The sequence below is a fragment of the Mirounga angustirostris genome, unplaced genomic scaffold, assembly GCF_029215605.1.
Source record: "Mirounga angustirostris isolate CCGP_5_RB_7025 unplaced genomic scaffold, mMirAng1.0.hap1 SCAF_5, whole genome shotgun sequence".
Classification (NCBI taxonomy): Eukaryota; Metazoa; Chordata; class Mammalia; order Carnivora; family Phocidae; genus Mirounga; species Mirounga angustirostris.
Genome location: NW_026991713.1, coordinates 126,870,343 through 126,889,876, shown reverse-complemented (window position 1 = coordinate 126,889,876; position 19,534 = coordinate 126,870,343). Strand labels below are relative to the sequence as shown.

At 44.2% G+C, this 19,534-nt stretch overlaps 1 protein-coding gene across 11 annotated transcripts in view; it reads right to left on the bottom strand.

Annotated features, from left to right (window-relative positions):
- Positions 1-19,534, bottom strand: part of FRMD4A (FERM domain containing 4A) — a 332,058-nt gene that overhangs the window by 97,245 nt on the left and 215,279 nt on the right. For all 11 annotated transcript variants that reach the window (XR_010411703.1, XM_064592040.1, XM_045874389.3 and 8 more), the window contains 3 exons: positions 14,716-14,772; positions 13,770-13,792; positions 1,202-1,285 (listed from right to left, as the gene is read on the bottom strand). Coding sequence is in view for 10 of the 11 variants with exons in the window: in XM_064592040.1 (XP_064448110.1) it covers positions 1,202-1,285; positions 13,770-13,792; positions 14,716-14,772 (164 nt within the window). In the remaining variant the exon portion in view is untranslated. The remainder of the gene's footprint in view (positions 1-1,201; positions 1,286-13,769; positions 13,793-14,715; positions 14,773-19,534) is intronic.

Below are 19,534 nucleotides of genomic sequence, written 5' to 3'. Positions count from 1 at the left end.
GCCGGAAGAAGGCACAGTGGCATGCTAAACAGATTGTGTTCTGGGGGGCAGATTATAATTCTATAAAGCCACAGGATATCGACACCTGTGTTAGCAAAGGATGAATGGCAAAAAACAGCTCAGAGAGATGAGACTGGGGCAGGCCAGCAGCCGGGAGGGAGCTCTCTGCCCCAGGACTCGGCTTCTCATTTCTGCTCCCACTACCCCATCATGTGGTCTCTTGAGGAGAACCGACTTCTGCACTGGAGTTTCATCCGGCTAATGCCCTCGAAGCATGTCCCATTCCAGCCAAAGGGGGCTCTCAGAGCCACCTGCATGGCTGAGCCACGAGTGTGCCGACTGCAAACGTGTCCAGAGGTGATGACATGTTAGTAATCCGTACGTTTCATAAAGCAGAGTAAAGAAGTGCTTAGAAGAGTCACATGATACAATCGATCAGGACTGACCTGTTCTGCGATTTTTGTTTTATTATTATTGTTGTTTTATTATTTATTTATTCTTATTATTTTATTATTGTTGTTGTTTATAAAAGCAGTCAACGCTCACTGCAAGTCAGAGGGACATGAGGGACGCGGCACGCTGCCTGTCGGGGGGGTGGGCAGTGGCCAGGGCCCGTGCACACAGAGTTTGCGCACATCACCCAGGAATGCAGGCCCCGCTCCACTGTGACCAGAACCGTAATCCGGGACCCTTTCGCATGCCCGTTTTGTTCAGAATCAGTAATTCAGGGCCTGGCAGATGAACTAGGGCGGAATGTTACATGGCAGCCAAATCAGGAGATATGAAACATTGTGGGAAAATCGAAGAATCAATCTCTCTCTTCTGCGAAGAAAAAAAAACAACAGCCCCGTAGTCCTCCCACATCTCAAAACCTCACACATCCTGTCATCAAATGACAAGGATTCCAGTACGAAACTCGAGCAGCACATGAAAGGGTCTCCAAGGAGTTTGCAAAGCATCTAAAGTGAAATTTTAGAAGGTTTTTTTTTTTCCTCTTGTTAAAGAAAACAGAAAAAAAGGAGATCTCACGCAAACCATGGCATCTAAATACATGCGGGAAATGGTCTGACTGAGGCCCAAGCCACTCAGACAAGATGGAGTCGGTCGGGCTGGGGTCCAGCCTGACCCTCGGCCATCCCGAACCCCCCGGCGCCCCGTGCGGGCTTGCTCCTGAGGGGTGTGTGGAGGGGGTGCAGCTTACCAGTAGGCCAGGGAAGGGTGCTCCTTCAGGGCTTGAGTGGGAAGCGCAGGCAACTTCTTCAAGTCACTCCTCACCACCTCATTGCTGGAAGAGAGGGAGGGGACAGAGAATGCCAAGGAATGGCTCACCCTCCATCCAAGAAAGCCACCGCGTGCTCTGGGATCTGACCTGACCCAGGAGCCTTGGCCGAGAGACCCCATATCTGTTCCCTTTGAATGAAAAGTCGGGGGCGGGGAGGAAGGGGTGCTCCCTTTTAATTAATTTATTTAATAAAGAGGAAAGAGAACACACAGGGTGCAGGGTCCAGCGGCCCTCTCCCCTGGGGTGCGGAATAGGGCAGAGCAGACTGCTCACAGGAGGCCGCTACACGGAGCGGGACACAGACCCAGTGCCCCCCGAGTGGCACGAATCTGGGAGAAGAAGGGTCACCAGGGTCCTGTGGGAGAAGCTCCCAGGGATCCGGCAGGGGCTCAAGGGCCTCCGAGAATGGACTGCTTCTCCTTGAGAGCTGTTTCCCTTGCTGACACCCAATGCTAGTTTTCTTGGCTTGGATTGACCACACGCTGGAAACTGTTGTCCAAAATATGACAAATAACTTTTGCTTTTGATAAGGCCTGTAAATGACTCTGAGAGTGGGAAGTGGATTATCTGGTACTGGTAGGAGGTCCTGGCACCAGAAATCCTTTTCCCCCCAGACTCACATGTTCTCAGGTCTGAAGGACACTTAAAACTCTTCTGGGTTTTACCCAGTGCTTTTCAGAGCCTTCACTCCAGTCCGCACACTCAGTAGCCCTGCACGCCCACTGGGCCAGTGAATTTGCCGTTTGTACCCACTCTACCTCCAGACGCAATCCCTGGCCTCCGCCCCGGGGCGGTTTTGGTATTTAGAGGTCCAGCAAGCATCTCATGGCCCCTGTGAGGCTGGCGGAGGCTCACCCCACAGAGCCTGCCTTGGTCCTCAGTTCTAACTTCTGTGCTCTCACACAAAGCAAGGCAGATTTTGGTCACTGGGACGCTGGGCAATAACATCAGAAGAGCAATGAGTTAGGAGTTCAGTAAATAGATATGGAGGAAGGAGAAGCACAGTCACAGACAGGGAACCCCCGAGGCATCTGCACAGCAAACCCCCCAACACCCATGCTGCTCACCGGAGGACGCGCCCTCCGTGAGATCCCACCCAGCCGGGAATGCTGTCCTCGGCAATGGATCAGCAGCTCCCCTGGGGATACCCCGTGCCACTGGGCAAAACCACTCCAATACTTTCAGTTCATCGATGTTGTGACAAAGAAACACACGGATGTTGGCTGGGGACACAGCCGCTCGCAGAAAGGGCGTTTCCCAAGTGGAGTGAGAAACGGTACGGGCGATGTTTGTGAGTCCTTGGCTTTGAACCAACCAACCAGAAGGCTCAACTTGCTACTGTTCGAATCAATAAATCCAAGTATTTCAACTGTTATCACCTAAGTGCTAAGGCAAGGATTTATCAATTAATCACTAAGAAGCTGAAGGTATTTGGGGAGCCCCTGCTGTAGGGAAGGTAGTGCAGGGGATGCAAAAATGATAAGCCACAGTCCTCATCCGAGAGGGGCTCACGAGTTAGTGGGCAGGCAGGACGTGCGAACAGAAAGGTAACTGAATGTAAGGGCAGCGTTTGATCACGTTGACTCAACGAATTCAGTAGCTCAGAGGAAAGAGAGCCCCCTGGGCTCTTGGGGAAGAGCAAGCTTTGGGGCAGGGTCTGTACGGATATTCCTAGGAATATCCTTTTCTCCTTGGTGGGACACAGTGGAGTGTGGTGGCAGGTACGCTGAGCCAGGAAGATCAATTGGAGTGTGTGTGGCAGGGGGTGGTGAGGGGAAATTAGGCCAACTGCTAGGCAGATTAGGCACAGAATTGTGAGGACCTTCAATTCCAGGCTCAGGGAGTTCAAACGCATCCAGTAGGCAATGGTTAGTCCCTGGAGGTTTTCAAACAGTGAAGCTTCCTGTGTTCAGGACAATTCAGTTCCCAAGCAGAGTTTGAAATTTTTAATCCCATGCTATGAAGGCATAGTGTAAAATATTCAGTTCACCAAACGCTGGAGAGCCCAAATGATGAATTTATGGAGCTTACCTCTCCCCTTTTAAGTACAAGCACCCCGATAACAGGGATTTGAGTCTCTGTAAATATTGAAAAGCACTCTTTGGGGATGAACTTTTACTGGCCAAAGCTGTGGGAGAAGCAGTGAAGCTGAAGCTGGAGTTTGGGTTTACTCACACTCATCCCATTTAGAGTATATTTGGGGAAGGAAGGAACTCAAGGAGGAAGGGATTGTCTTACCCACCAAACACTAGTTTGTTGGCAAACAGGTTTCCCCGATGACAATCACAGGCTTGACTTCCTCGCTGGAGCCTGCAGGGGCTTCTCCAGCTCTCCCCCAGGGCAAGGTTACACAGACAAATATAACAAGAAATCACTAAGGCGTGAAGCCCGTCCAAATCCATTACATTCTGGAAGGGATCCATGGCTCTTAATCCTTCCTAAAGGACAACTATGTAGAAATGTTCTATTTGCCTTTCTGCTCTCCGTAAACATCTGCACTAACTTAGAGGTAGTCAGCCCTGTGGAATGATCTGGCCCCGCTCTGTGGCCGTGTATCACACAGTTGCCCCGATGGGAGACCTGGTCACCCCATCTCCAGAAGTGTGAGAAGCTAAAACCTAATGAATATGCTAGAAGTTCCCAGCTTCCTCTCTCAGGATCTTCCACTGACTTGGACATCTCCCCCAGAGTTCAGTGCACCTGATAAATGCTAACTTAGAAGACACTCGAAAACAGTTCATGTTTCATTTTTAGAAAAAGAAAAATGGTCTCTTGGAGAGTCATTTGCTAAACTGAGAATAAAACCGAAGTTTTTCTTATTTTAAACATTAACCAGATTCTTTTTCTTAAAAGATTTATTTATTTATTTATTTGAAAGAGAGAGGGACAAGCAGACTCCCCGCTGAGCAGGGAGCCTGATGTGGCACTCGATCCCAGGACCCTGGGATCATGACCCGAGCCGAAGGCAGACACTTAAATGACTGAGCCACCCAGGTGCCCTGTTAACCAGATTCTATTAAAAACTTTTAGGTAGTTATTAATGTTGCCAGCAAAAAAAGGGGACTCCCGATGCTGCGCCAGTCTTTGGTTTAGGGGGCTCTTTGAGATGATGGGTCTCTCTTCTACCACCTACACTGCTCATCAAACATAGGAAGTTTGAATGATCTACTAAGAAAACTTTCTAAGATTTCTAGGAATACATCAAACGGGGAATTTGCCTGAATAACAGCAACGACAAATTTAACTAAGACACCATAAAGCCAAGGAAGCAAAAATCAAATTTGAGAGCAAATTAGCAAAATCCACACGGGTTTGTTTTCCTTTAAAAAAGTGAGGAGGGGCGCCTGGGTGGCTCAGTTGTTAAGCATCTGCCTTCGGCTCAGGTCATGATCCCAGGGTCCTGGGATCGAGCCCCGCATCGGGCTCCTTGCTCAGCGGGAAGCCTGCTTCTCCCTCTCCCACTCCCCCTGCTTGTGTTCCCTCTCTCGCTGTGTCTCTCTCTGTCAAAATAAATAAATAAAATCTTAAAAAAAAAAAAGTGAGGAAATACTTTTTCAGGAGATGTCCATAATTTGCGGGACAAATCTGGGGCAAAGAGAACATGCTTAGTGCAGCAGAATTCTTCCTGCATCTAGGGGTTTCGAGGCACATGGTACTAAAACACTAAAGAGCACTAAACAGGGAGCACTGCCCTGAAATTCAGAAAAGGCAACACGATGCTCGTGTCACACTAATAATGTCTCCATGCCTCCCATCATGAAGCTCAAGTTCCCCAGGGGGAGGGACTTCATAAGTAAAAGAGTCCTCATGATCCACAATTCCCAAGTCTGAAAAGCTCTAAGAAATGGACATTTCTTAACCCAGCTGGTGGCAAACCTAAACTTTTCACCCAAGGCAATGTTTGACCTTTCTCTGTTCCACGTGGTGCACATATCCATGTTCTGGCGCAGGCACGGTAAGAAACGGGGCTCCCGGTGCCCCCCCAGACGCTGACATGGTGTGCAGGAATACCCCGAATCACTGTCTAAAACCTACAAATTTCTGAATTTGGAAACACGGGGACTAAAGTTTCAGACATGCACTGTGGGTCTCAATAACTTTATTCGATGTTACAATGAATCTAGAAACCTCTGAGATAGATTAATAAGGGAAGCTGTGTATTTTTTCTTCTTTGCTGCTTTTTTTTTTTTTTTTTAGGATTTTATTTATTTGACAGAGAGAGAGATAGCAGATAGAGAGAGCAGGAACACAAACAGGGAGAGTGGGAAAGGGAGAAGCAGGCTTCCTGCCAAGCAGGGAGCCCGACGCAGGGCTCCATCCCAGGACCTTGGGATCATGACCCAAGCCGAAGGCAGACGCCCAACCACTGAGCCACCCAGGCGCCCCTTCTTTGCTGATCTTTAAAAGCCATGCAGGAGGGCGCCTGGGTGGCTCAGTCTGTTAAGCTTCTGCTTTTGGATTTCCCTGATGCCGAGCGATGGTGAGCACTTTTTCATGTGTCTGTTGGCCATTTGGATGTCTTCCTTGGAAAAATGTCTGTTCATATCTTCTGCCCATTTCTTGATTGGATTATTTGTTCTTTAAGTCAATCAGAGAAAGACATGTATCATATGATCTCACTGATATGAGGAATTCTTAATCTCAGGAAACAAACTGAGGGTTGCTGGAGTGGTGGGGGGTGGGAGGGATGGGGTGGCTGGGTGATAGACATTGCAGAGGGTATGTGCTATGGTGAGTGCTGTGAATTGTGTAAGACTGTTGAATCACAGACCTGTACCCCTGAAACAAATAATACGTTATATGTTAAAAAAAAAAAAAGAGAAGATAGTAGGAAGGGAAAAATGAAGGGGGGGAAATCGGAGGGGGAGATGAACCATGAGAGACTATGGACTCTGAGAAACAAACTGAGGGTTCTAGAGGGGAGGGGGTTAGGGGGCTGGGTTAGCCTGGTGATGGGTATTAAAGAGGGCACGTATTGAATGGAGCACTGGGTGTTATACGCAAACAATGAAATCATGGAACACTACATCAAAAACTAATGATGTAATGTACGGTGATTAACATAACATAATAAAATAAAATTAAACAAACAAACAAAAAGCGTCTGCCTTTGGCTCAGGTCATGATCACATGGTCCTGGGATCGAGCCTCACATCAGGGTCCATGCTCAGCGGGGAGTCTGCCTCTCCCTCTCCATCTGCCTCTCCCCCTACTCATGCTCTCCCTCTCTCAAATAAATAAATAAAATCTTTAAAAAAAAATGCAGGGAACTATTTCTTTCTCCTTCTTCTTTGTGAACCAAGTTCAAGTCCATGTTATAACAAAGAAAATGAGACACTTGCCGATCTCCTCCCTATCACCTACTTTTTTTTAGGTGTGTAGGGAGGGCTCAAAAACCTGTAGCTGGGATGTTGTCTGTAAAGGTTCTCCTGGCAATTGTGTGACCATCTGCGGACAAACGGAAGCACCTGCCCCCCTGCCCCCGCCCCGAGACTTCTCTAGCATGGGATTCTAGATTCTAGATTCCAGATTCTAGATCCATGGGCATGCATCATGGATAAACAGGCCACACTGTACAGAGGGGCAACATTACAAACATTATGAATTATGTGCCTTTATTTCTGATGCTAAGTACTAATATATATCTAAGTAAAGATTTTTTTTTTTCTTCACTAGTGAGTTTGGCTTCCTAGGGTGATGCAAAACATTTTATGAGTTCCTAACATAGTTGTAAACTTGTAACATTCAAAACCAGTTTTTAAAAATTTTTCTAAGTCTACAATTGAAGACAATAATCTTAAATAGCACAAGAAGAAGCAACTGATGAATTTGCTACATCACCCTTTAGAGTGGGCATCTTAATTTTGAAAAACTGACGTCGTGTTAAAGCCATGAGCTGCTGTGCTATTCACAAGGTCAACTCGAAAAAAGATATTGACATTACATAAAGGCTTCACAAAAGAGACAACTATCATAATATAAAATCTCCTCCTTACTTTAGATCTAAACCATTCCCACAGGATTTGAAGATTAACATCCTGCAAAATACCCTATCTGAATACTTTTCTTTTTTTTTTTTTTTAAAGATTTTATTTATTTATTTGAGAGAGAGAGAATGAGAGAGAGAGAGCACATGAGAGGGGGGAGGGTCAGAGGGAGAAGCAGGCTCCCTGCCGAGCAGGGAGCCCGATGCGGGACTCGATCCCGGGACTCCAGGATCATGACCTGAGCCGAAGGCAGTCGCTTAACCAACTGAGCCACCCAGGCGCCCTATCTGAATACTTTTCTATGCTCAGAAAATGTGAATTACACACTTGAAAAGCTCAGTAAAATGGACTTTTGTGCTTAAAACAAAGATTTCTGTAACAATTTATAACTTTTCCACTTGAACATTTTGTTTCAAATTTTCACAGATTCTCTTCCTTTCAAAAGGCCTTGCCGGCGTGAAAGATTCCGGCTGTTTCTCGCTTAAATCATGGGAAAAACATCACACACCCCTTTCTCTCTCTCTCCCTCTCTCTCCCTTCCTGTGAAATAATATAGGAGAATTATATAAATTTAAATTCTTCCCACAGAAACTCTTCTTTGGGCTGACAGATGTGTTTCAAGCTTAACAGATAAATTTTCTAGAAAGTTTCCAATAGGGACATTTGCAAATCTGGTGTATTAAGATACTATGAGGTTATATCAGTTATATTCCAAATGTTGACTATTCCAAACACCACTGTCTGAGACTAATTATCTAAGAGTCTCAGCAACTCTATTTCGCTCGCTATATGATTACTACCAGTCTGTTTCTTTCAAGAGGCCAATTAAAAAATTGCTGGAAAACATATGCCAAATGATCAAATGCCCTAATAATGATTTAAAGCCAAGCTTGCTTTAGTAGTAGTAAAATTTATGGAAATGCAAAGTAATGATATCAGTGGACTCAGAACTGTGATTTACAGGCTGGTGCCTTAGATTAATCAACTTTCAACACCGGGCAAGAAAATAACATTGTCACCTTTGTAAAGATAGTAATCTACACTAATGTTTATGTTATTAAAAAAGTCTTTCTGAAGAAAACCAGCTCTTTGTCTTCTTTTCCTGTGGATCTTCTAAAATTCTGCCTTTAACTTATGACTGCCTGAAAGGTCTCGTTCTGGTCTGACAAAAAGGCCAACAAACCTGGAGTTTTCAGACACCAGAGGGCCAAGCTTCATTTACGTTAATGCAGAAATGCTTGTTGAAAAGGCAGAAAAGATTTCAAACAAAAGACAAAAAATCAAGAGGGTATACTTTTTTTTTTTGTCACAGAAATTTCATTTTGTCTTTCCAGACTAGTGAACACACGGTCCCACAGTTTACAGAAGATAAAATATCAAAAGGTCATTACTTTTTTTTTTTTTGCTTCTAACTATACCCCCAGAGACCTGAGAACATGCAGCCTGTGAAAGTTAAAGGGAATTTTCCAGCACATATAAATACTCCAATTCCTCTCCTGAAAGGGAGGGAAAAATCAATTTCCCCTGTGATGGAGGACTGCTCACTCCTTAGTACCGACTGAGTAATGCAATGCTCTGTTTTAGAAAACATTATTATTTCTATTATTAATATCTTATTATTATTTTAAGAAATGGAATTAGAAGCCTGTAGGTTGCTAAACGGGACACGGTGAAATTTCTTACCTACTCCTGAACTCTGCTGAGCTAATACTTGGACCTGCATTTCACTTTGTACAGATGTCATATAAACTGACCCCAAGTACTCGATCACAGCTTCACTTCTTTTCCTGTGGTTGCTGTGTTTATTTTGGAACAGAGAGCCTGCAGATGTAGGTTTCCCTTCTCCTGCCCCTTAGGCACATGACAGGCTCGGCAGAACAGGTAAGCAAAATGTGGCCCACAGACCTTTACGTGAAATGTTAATATCAGTGTTTTCCAGGTGCTGTTTGCTTACTGGTCCTGATAAATCTTATACTGGTAGAATCCTGTTTTAATGATTAGCATCAGTACATCTGGTCCTCTATAACAAAGATATTTCCAGGTCCCAACAGACGGCCCAGTGTAACAGAGCTTTACTGATCTGGTTTCAATAAATCTTAACAAAAAATTCTATATAACAGATGTTTTTTCACTAGTCCCTGTTAATGTTTGGATGGTTCTTTATATTAAAGGTAGTGTGATTTGGGCATTTAGTTGTGCTGTTCAGCATAAGCTATTTTTTAATCAATTGACTGATTTGACAAAATGTTTAAGAACGATTTTTCTTTCCTTTTCTCGCGGCACCCTTTTGGAAGTATCAAAAGGGCTGATAGAAAGTAAAATGTGAGGTGATTCTCCAAATCAAGATAAGAGACTGGTCACAAGGCTTTTCAGTAAAGGTCCCCTTAGAGAAAAAAAAAATAATCAAGCTTTTGCATACAATGTAGCAAGAAGTCTTCTGTTAAATTACATCAGAATGTAACTATACAATCTGGATGTCCTGTTCAGTTGATTCAATGAGGGGTTCCGGCACTGACCTTTTTAAGGAAGAGATTATTATTTTCCTATAATAACTCAAGGTTTTTTCTTTAATTTTTTAAATAGGAAATATCGGTGTTCAGCGCTCAAACCACTGCAGCGTTTGTGATGCATAAAGTATGTATAAATCACGGGGAGTGTTTGTTAGCTGACCAATGTCCAGGAGCGATTATCAAATAAGAACTTTCTGTTTTTAAACAGCGTTGATCCTTCTCAACCTAACATCTGCCTACAGAGCCGCCACGCTTAGCAATTCTTAGGCTATTCAATGGTTTTTAAACAGAAACGCCAACTCTACATTTCCGGATTGTTGATGGACACTCATTTTTGTACACAAACAGACACCAGGAAGGGAAGTACGATTATCATGCTGTGCTAAGGAAAATAATACAAGTGAGAAAATATTATTTTTAGATAAGACCACTTCCTAAACCTTTAATGCTATCTCACAAATCTGTCCCATTATGTTAGAATATGAACATGTATGACACAGATTTCTTCCTACCAAGGACAATGCTTCGTATCTATCTAGACCCTGGTCATTTTCTTTCAGCACTGCTCAACCCAGCATTTCATGGCCAAGTCCAAGAAGACAGGACGGTGAGCATTTCCACTCATTGGAAAGAAAAGGGAGTTATGTAAGAATAAGCCTTCAGGGGTCTGCTGGGCAAAATAAGTCCAAAAGAAGAAACAGAACAGCCTGTGAGGATTTTGATTCTGAGTTGTCCATACACAGTTCTCCTTCTATTAAAGTATATCAGCACTTTTGACTTCTCCTTTTTGTAAAAATAACCCGTTTCCTCTTGTATTTCAAGGAAACTACTCCCATAATTTGTAGATGTTTAATATTCATTCCCCTCAATGTAATTCATATATATTCACTGACACGTAAATATATAGAATAATAGCACCCCCAGGGGCAAAATAGCCTTCTAGGAAGTTAGATTCAGGACCCTCCGGTTATAAAAGTGTTACTTTGTCTTTCGTGTGTGACCATTAGTTTAAAAAGGTTCTTTAAGCCTCTAGATTCTAGAATATCCTAGACTTAAGCCCTGGACCATGCCTTATTTAAAAGCCCTCTGCAGGGGCACCCAAGTGGTTCAGTCAGGTAAGTGTCTGACTCTTGAATTTGGCTCAGGTCATGATCTCAGGATCCAGGGATCAAGTCCCACGTGGGGCTCCACACTCAGTGGGGAGTCTGCTTGGGATTCTCTCTCTCTCCTTCACGCTCTGCTCACACTCTTTTTCTCTCTCTCTCTAAAATAAATAAATAAATCTTGAGGTGCCTGGGTGGCTCAGTCATTAGGCGTCTGCCTTTGGCTCAGGTTGTGATCCCAGGGTCCTGGGATCGAGCCCTGTGTCGGGCTCCCTGCTTTGCAGGGAGCCTGCTTCTCCCCCTCCCTCTACTGTTCCCCCGGCTTGTGCTCTTGCTCTCTCTCTGTCAAATAAATAAACTAAAACAAATAAATGAATAAATGAATAAATAAATAAATCTTAAAAAAAATTAAAAGCCTTCTGTGGTGTTCTCTGTATTCTAAACTGACATCTCATTTTATTGACACTGTTCAGGAAGACGTATTATATTTACAGGGTATGTATACAAGTCGAGGTCTTCCAGTTAAATACAACTATGGTGGCACAGCTCTGCATTAATTATTAATAGGGCAAAAGATAACTCTAAAATACTCAATTATGAGAATGGGACATCTAACATGCCTAATGTTCAGCCACCAAACCAAATATGATCGACGTCAATGTTCTGGGGCTTTCCCTGGGCATAGGTGGGAAGAGGCCCAAACAAGGAATTTAGAATTACTTCTCTTCTTCCCAAACTCCAGGTGGGAAGAGGCCCAAACAAGGAATTTAGAATTACTTCTCTTCTTCCCAAACTCCAGGCCCCGGGAGCCTCCAAACGGGCCTGCTGCAGACACCGGGTGTTTATCAGGGCACCCCACATAATAGATCACCTCCACCTTCCATGATGGGAGTGCTAGGCTGGCAGATAAACTGACCTTTGGGCTAAGGTGTCTGACCTCTCCCTCCCCTGGCGGCTAGTTCTTTCGCCAGACAGCTGGGGACAAACAAACCGAGAGGCAGCGCTTTGACAAATGAAGCTAAAGCAGGATCCTTTGTTTCCCTGAGGCCCACAAGCTGGCATTCCACAAGCTCATTAGGGGGCCATGAATTACTGGGAGGCCAGGCCTACACATCCTCCTCCTTGGCAATCCCTGTGGCCACACGTTCCCATGATCTGGGGGGCCAGACTCCACTGGTCCCAGTTCACATTCCATCCTGTCAGGGGACTCTCAAAAATAAATAATATTTACAGCAGAGTTCAGAGCTCGTGAAAGCCAAGGGGAGAAAAGTACCTTCAGAGAATCCACTGGACCTGTGGTTGTTAAAATGATTTTTCATGAGACCAGAAACCTTTGTAAGTATAATGACCCTGCACTTATCAACCCCCCCAATTCCAATGCTAAATGAAGGGCATAAAAAAGTAACAACTATAAAAAACAGGATATCTTCAGGATATAGAAAATGTTTCATTCAACAAATATGGTCAATGGTCATTGGCCACCTACAATGTTTAAGGTCTCCAGTTCAGGCTGTAAAACAGCCTTAGTTTAAAAAAAAAATTGACTATCTCTGCTTTATAGCAAGAACTTGGGAAGTCTAAATAAAAAGGGCCTGGAGGTCTCCTTATGCAAATATTCAAACTGAGCTGAAGGGACTCATTTTAGAATCCGGGGTAAGCACACTGCAACTCACCAGCTAGATCCAGCCCTCTGCCTGTTTTTATATGGCCCACGAGCTAAGAATGGCTTTTACATTCTTTAAATGGTTAGGGAAAAAAAAAAATCAAAAGAATAGTATTTCATGATACAAGAAAATGTATACAGAATTCAGATTTCCAAGTTTATAAATAAAGTTTTATTGGAACACTGTTACGTTCATTTATTTACCTACTCTCTGTGGCTGCTTTTACATTTGCAAAGGGAGAGCTGAGTAATGACAACAGAGATTGTAGGGCCTGCAAAACCCAAGATAGTTATGTTACAGATCAAATCCACCAAAGCATGAGAACACACACAAGTTCCTTCAAGGAGTAGAGGCAGGATTTGTTTTTCTTTTTAATGCCAATTTTGCTAATTTCCTATCGATAAGCCAGAATGCTACGCCCTGACACTCTGTTTTCTTGGACCTTTAGACCCTGATTCTAACACACAGGCTATCCCAGACATCTCTCAGGGAGTTCAATAACACAGAATACCAGGAGTCACGCCTGTCTTTGAGCAGACAGTCCTGTTGGTGGGGGGCTCCCCTCCCTATTCTGTACAGGCTCCAGTTGCGATCATGAGAAGCTGAGAGGCAATGCAACCACGTGGGGTGGCAGGCGATGCCTCAGGGAATGAACGGCAAGGCTGAAGCTGGCATTTCTACGGGGTTAATAAGCAGCCCACAGTGTCCCCAGTGGTTAAGTGTTGACATTCTCTCCAGTGTACTATCTAGAGAAGGAAGAAAAGTAGAAGCGGAGGACTGTAATACTTTTATGAAGGCAATCTCCCTATGGGATAGCATTTGTCCTCTGGAGGGTCAGGGGACTAAAAATGAGAGAGAGAAAAAAAGATATCCACATCACAGGGTTATCTGAAGCCCTGTTCACACCAGAGTGGTGATTCCCGACTCCATGGACACACTTGGGCAACCTGACAACCCTCTAGACAATGGCCATGGGTGACACTAGGTGTGACTCTCAGCTTTTAGTCACCTCTAGGCTTTTCATTTAGTACAGAAGATCCTCCTTGCTATTATAACGTTTCCTCTGCCTGAGGTAGTTGGAGCTCATCATTAATATATAATATGAAAGCACTGTCCTCCTACAAAGGATCCAAAGAATAATTTCTTTTAATAGAGATGTAACAGAGCACATGACCCCCCAAAATAACAAAACCAAAAAACCCCCCAACCTTTTGTAAACTCACCTAGAAAAATCTCCCTTTGCCTCCTGTAGAAGAAAAAAAGTCAACGTCAGTGAAACGTTCCAGTCCAGTGTGCCAGACTTTCAAACACATTCCCTGGTCACGACAACTTCTGTACTGAGGAAGCTCAGCTTACTACTTCTGTTGTCCAATCTGCTACAGGAAGCCGACAAGGAAAGACCAGGCATTTGCCACCTGAATCCGAGACACTAAATTACACTTTAGAAAGTTATATACAAAGAAAGCGATTCATAATGGCAAAATACACATTTCCCCTTCCTAGACCCTGGTTTACCTTTTTCTAGTTTAAAGATTCGGAATCGGAAGGTGTGTCTGGGTAGAGCTGTCTCTGTCTCGAGTTAATTGTGTTGTCTTGTACTGTGGGCTCCTTCCCGATTATACTACAGAGGAACCATGGAACCTTTAATGAATCTAGCACCATGCCTTGAATATGGTAGTTGTTCAATAAAGCTTTCTGGGAGAAATAAATTAATGACCTTCTTTCAATTCATCTTGCCAGTGTGATTAATTTGTCATTGTTGCTAATTTTCATTAATAACTCTTTTACGCATAAGCTAACGGTCTCTCCTTGCCTTTCCACACGGTATGAAATGATTCTCTTGACAATTAATTCTGCTATTGACTTGGCTTTCTCCAGAGTGGGGAGGGCACCAAACCTGAAGAAAATGGAGTCACTGAATGAATCTCAGTTTCCCCCAGACTAATGATATACACACAGTTTTCCTTTGCAGAGAGACACCATGATAAAACTTGGGAATACCAGAAGCTCCTATTTACTGCTATGGCGTAGCTCCTTCCCGTTAGTGCTATAAATAATTAAGATGATGAATAGGGAGAGGATATGGCAGCTAGCTGTGGATGCTAAATCTTATTCCTGTCTCTTCTGGGTCTGGCTCTGGGATGCACAGATGAGGGCAGAACAACCTACCTGTAAAATATAGGAGGCCAATTCAAATACCACTTCACTGTCAACGTCGATCAGCTCCTGAAAGGAAAAATCAACAAGGAAGGTAAGTTTGGTACTTTTACTGATTTCTTTACAACATCTCCTTAAAAAAAGGCCCGGTCTTCCTTTTCTGAGCTATACCCCAGAATCTCAAACCCTCAGAATATCTGTGGTCTGAATGACTTGACCCCAAATGCTCCCTGACATCCCATTCACGGCTTTTAGCCAGAAGGGACCCAGTGGTCCTGGGCCTTCTCAGTCACCTCAAAGGCCTTATCTGTTAAATCTTGAGAAATCAGGTTGTGGGCCAGTCCTGAGTGTTTTACAAATTTGTTAATCTGGTTCATCAATGGAGTAAGGTTACTTGATATCCAACTGTGTTTTCTTTGTAAACTCTACCTTAGAACCAGGAGTAAGGCTTTATTGAAGAAAAAAAAAAGTCATAACAGGATTGTAACTCTTCAAATTAAAAGGAAATGAAATTAAAAATACAGTTTCTCATTGCAATGGCCTCATTGCTTCAAGCACTAACAGTTGGATGTAGCTATTGGCTACCACGGGTTCGGAGCAGATACAGGGCACTTCCGTCATTGCAGAGAGTTCTTTAGACCAGCATTGCCACAGAATCTAAGTTTATTTATTTATTTTTTATTTTTTTAAAGAATTAATTTACTTATTTGTCAGAGAGAGCGAGCACAAGCAGGGGGAGCGGCAGGCAGAGGGAGAGGGTCCCCGCTGAGCAGGGAGCCCGATGCGGGGCTCCATCCCAGGACCCTGGGATCTGACTGAGCCACCCAGGTGCCCCACAGAGTCTAAGTTTAAAAATGCTTCTTTCCTTAAATACTTAATCATGGGGTGTCTGGGTGGCTCAGTCGTTAAGCGTCTGCCTTCGGCTCAGGTCATGATCCCAGGGTCCTGGGATCGAGCCCCGCATCGGGCTCCCTGCCCGGCGGGAAGCCTGCTTCTCCCTCTCCCCCTGCCGCTCCCCCTGCTTGTGTTCCCTTTCTTGCTGTGTCTCCCTCTGTCAAATAAATAAAATCTTTTTTAAAAAAAATATTTAATCACGATCTATGGATATGGTCTTAAAAGGACATAAACCTCTCCGTGGTTTTTGAAAAAAATCGAATACATATATATTTCAATATGTATATAGTTCATATCTGTTTCCTAAACACCTGTTTAAGGTGTAATTGATACACAAAAACCCTGCATGTTTAATATATACAATTTGAGGAGTGAGGCTGTGTGCAAACATCTGTGATACCATCACCACACTGAAGGTGATAAACACATCCATCACCTCCAAAAGTGTCTTCGTGTCCCTTTATGTGTGTGTGTGTTTACCACATGGTACAAAACACTTAACATGAGATCTACCCTCTTCACAGATTTTAAGTGCATGACACTGTATTGCCATATACAGTTTAGATCTTAGAAACAGAGGGAACTCTGGGGCGCCTGGGTGGCTCAGTCGATTAAGTGTCTGCCTTCTGCTCGGGTCATGATCCCAGCATACTGGGATCGAGGCCAGAGTGGGGCTCCTTGCTCAGCGGGGAGCCTGCTTCTCCCTCCCCCTTTCCCTCTGCTGCTTGTGCTCCCTTCTTGTGCTCTCTCTCTCTCTGTCAAATAAATAAGATCTTAAAAAAAACAAACAGAGGGAACTCTGGAGTCCATTAGCACAGAAAAATAATAAACAAATGAACTAATGTACTTCTGTTTTGAAACTTCAGTAGAAATGTCCATTTTTTTCTTTTTCTCTCTCTCATATCACTAGATGCTACAGCGGACGGGACCACAGCACGTTAGAGCTAAGCAAGGCTTCGACGACACCAGCTAGCCCAGCCCTCTGCTTTTATTGAGATCAGAAATCCAAAAATGTCAAAGGACTCTCCCAAAGCCACAAGGCCTTAAGAGGAGGCTGGAAACAATCCTGCAACCTCTTGTCTAGCAGGTGGACCTCCCGGAGTGCATGCATTCGCCTAAGTCAATAAGGATTCAGGGGTTATCACCTGACATTTGTTAGAATGGCTATTATCAAAAAGACAAGAAATGGCATGTGTTGGTGAGCATGTGGAGAAAAAGGAACCCTTGTGCACTCTCAGTGGGGGTATAAAGTGGGGCAGCCTCTACAGAAAACACAATGGAGGTTCCTCAAAAAATTAAAAATAGAAATAGCCTATGACCCAGCAAGTCCACTTCTGGGTACTTGTCCGAAGGAAATGAAAACACCAATTCGAAAAAAGATCTTCACCCCCCTGTTCACTGCAGCATTATTTATGACAGCCAGCTGTAAACATGGAAATAACCTAAGTGTCCATCAACTGATGAATGGATAAAGAAAATGTGGGATAGACACACTATGGAATATTACTCAGCCATAAAAAAGGACAAAATCTTGCCATTGGAACACCATGGATGGATCTTGAAGGCATTATGCTAAGTGAAATAAGCTAGACAGAGAAAGACGAGTATTATATGATATCACTTATACGTGGAATCCAAAAGAAAGAAAGGAAATTAAAATTCATAGATACAGAGAACAGGTTGGTGGTTGCCAGAGGCAGGGGGGTGGCAGCGGGGGAAGTGGGTAAAGGGGATCAACAGGTAAAAACTTCCCAGTTTATAAAATAAGTAAGTCCTGAGGATGTAATATACACCACAGTAACTATAGTGGTTATTATACCGTATATTTGAAGGCTGCTAAGAGAGGTAGATCTTGAAAGTTCTCATCGCAAGAAAAAAAATGTATATGTGGGGTGATGGATACTAACTAGACCTACTCTGGGAATCATTTCACAAGGTACACAAATATTGGATCATTATGTTGTACACCTGCAACTACTATGTCAATTCTCTTTCTAGTAAAAAAAATAAGGACTTGGTCTCAGCCAACATGTTCTCAGAACTGTATCTATCATCAAAGTTAGCTAAAACTAGAGTTACTTTTCCCTTGAATTATAAACCAAACTCATGGTTTTCTAATTAATTTCTTTTTGTGGTCCACAACTGGATCATGGAGTTCAAAACAACACACTCAAGCAAGCCTGTATCTTTTGAAGGAGGGATCTCATTTGGGCTCTTTCAGGCTCAGTAATTACAAAGATGGATAATCATATTTGCTACCGAACCACCTTAGAAGTGTGGGCTAAGAGAACCAAGGAGAGAACAGATGGAAGAATCGGGCACAATAATTCTTTATGCGTAACCAGCCGAGAGAGCTTTACGGCCACCATAATTGATATAGACTGTCAGGGTTGGGAGACAGGGGAATGCGTGCAATTGCCCTTCGGGGATTACCAGATCCCATCAGAATGTAAATCATTTAACAGTGTACAAATTAACAGGAACACTGTCCAGGGTTTCCACAATGGCCCATTTCTACTCACACGCCGTTCCTTTCCATTCCCACCAAGGACATGCTGAGCGCTCACGCGCACGGTCCCGTACGGGGATGTGTGCTCTCCTGTCAAACATTTACACCCACAGTGCAGCTAATGGTCGATGGCGGGCTAATCGTTAACCTTCGAGGAGAGGCTTATAACTAGCATGCAACTCAAAACCAGCCATCAGGAACAACCCTTTTAAGTGTGAACATAGCTTTTAGTTCATTATTTGACTCATCTGCTAAATGAAAATGTACCAGAGGGGAGGGGCAGGTTAGCAAAGGCAGAGGAAGGTCTTTGAAAATTTCATTTTATTTTATGCAGTCCGTTATACAATTCCAGGAGAGTCTGTCAGAGACGAACCTGGTGGTGAATGTGAACTGGAACGTGCCATTATTTAGAGTCAAACCTACCAAAAATGCATGATTCAAGGCCTGCCCCAATTTACCCAAGTTCTCCCTCACCGCACCCATCCTCAGGGTAACTGGGCATCCTCGCCCTTCAACTGGGGTGAGTTTTCACCTTCTCCGACCTTGACCGTCTCCCAGGGAAGATATTAAAAAAACAGGGCGAGTCAAAACGTGGCCAGGAAGAGGGAAAAGGATTAAAGACTGAAGTGGTTCAGACAGCGTGCACGCTTACACAACCCGATGGAAGAGAGTTGCCACCTAACCATCCAAAAGACAGCTCTGCCTTATTCTTACATGACTTCTCTGGCAATCCAGAGGTGGTGGTATCTTTCACGAGTCTCTGCTCCAGCAGAGAAAATAAGCTGCACGAGACGACAAAGAGGGCATGCCAAGTCGGCGCTGGGTTTTCGCTAGCTGAGGACAGCATGGGACAGGGGGAGTGGGAGAAGACCCGTCAGGAAAGAGCTGTAGGTGTTGCCCAGCTGGCCTGACCCAGAGGCCAGGGTATGACCCTCCTCTGTGCCCCTGAGGCTCTCAGAGCCACTGGAGAGGCGCATCTTCGGGGTGTTTGCTGAGCTCCAATCTTGCCTGGGAATCCAGGGTGGTCTGATGGGCATGTAAGAACTTTACCTTAGATGCACGAGTATGAAGAAGGTGCTGGCAGAAGAGAATGTGATGCCTTCTGGTTATTACGGCCATTCAGGGTGTACTCTGGGCATCCGTCTTACTACTGAGTAACATGTTTGGCTTTCTTTGGTCTTTTGAAAAATGCCACGGAAAGACAAAACGTGGCTATCTGCAGGTGTGCGCTTGGACGCTCAGAGTGGGGTTGGGGAGGATGGCCCCACTTCCTCCCACTCAGCATTGTTTGATCCCAGGTGATTCACTAGCCGAGGGAAGAGGCCTGAGGTCATTTATCAGCAGTGTAACTGTGAACAATATTCTCAGAAAGATTTCCATCTGTGGGTCTCCAAGAGTTCCAAATAAATGGCCCCAGGAGAACCGTGA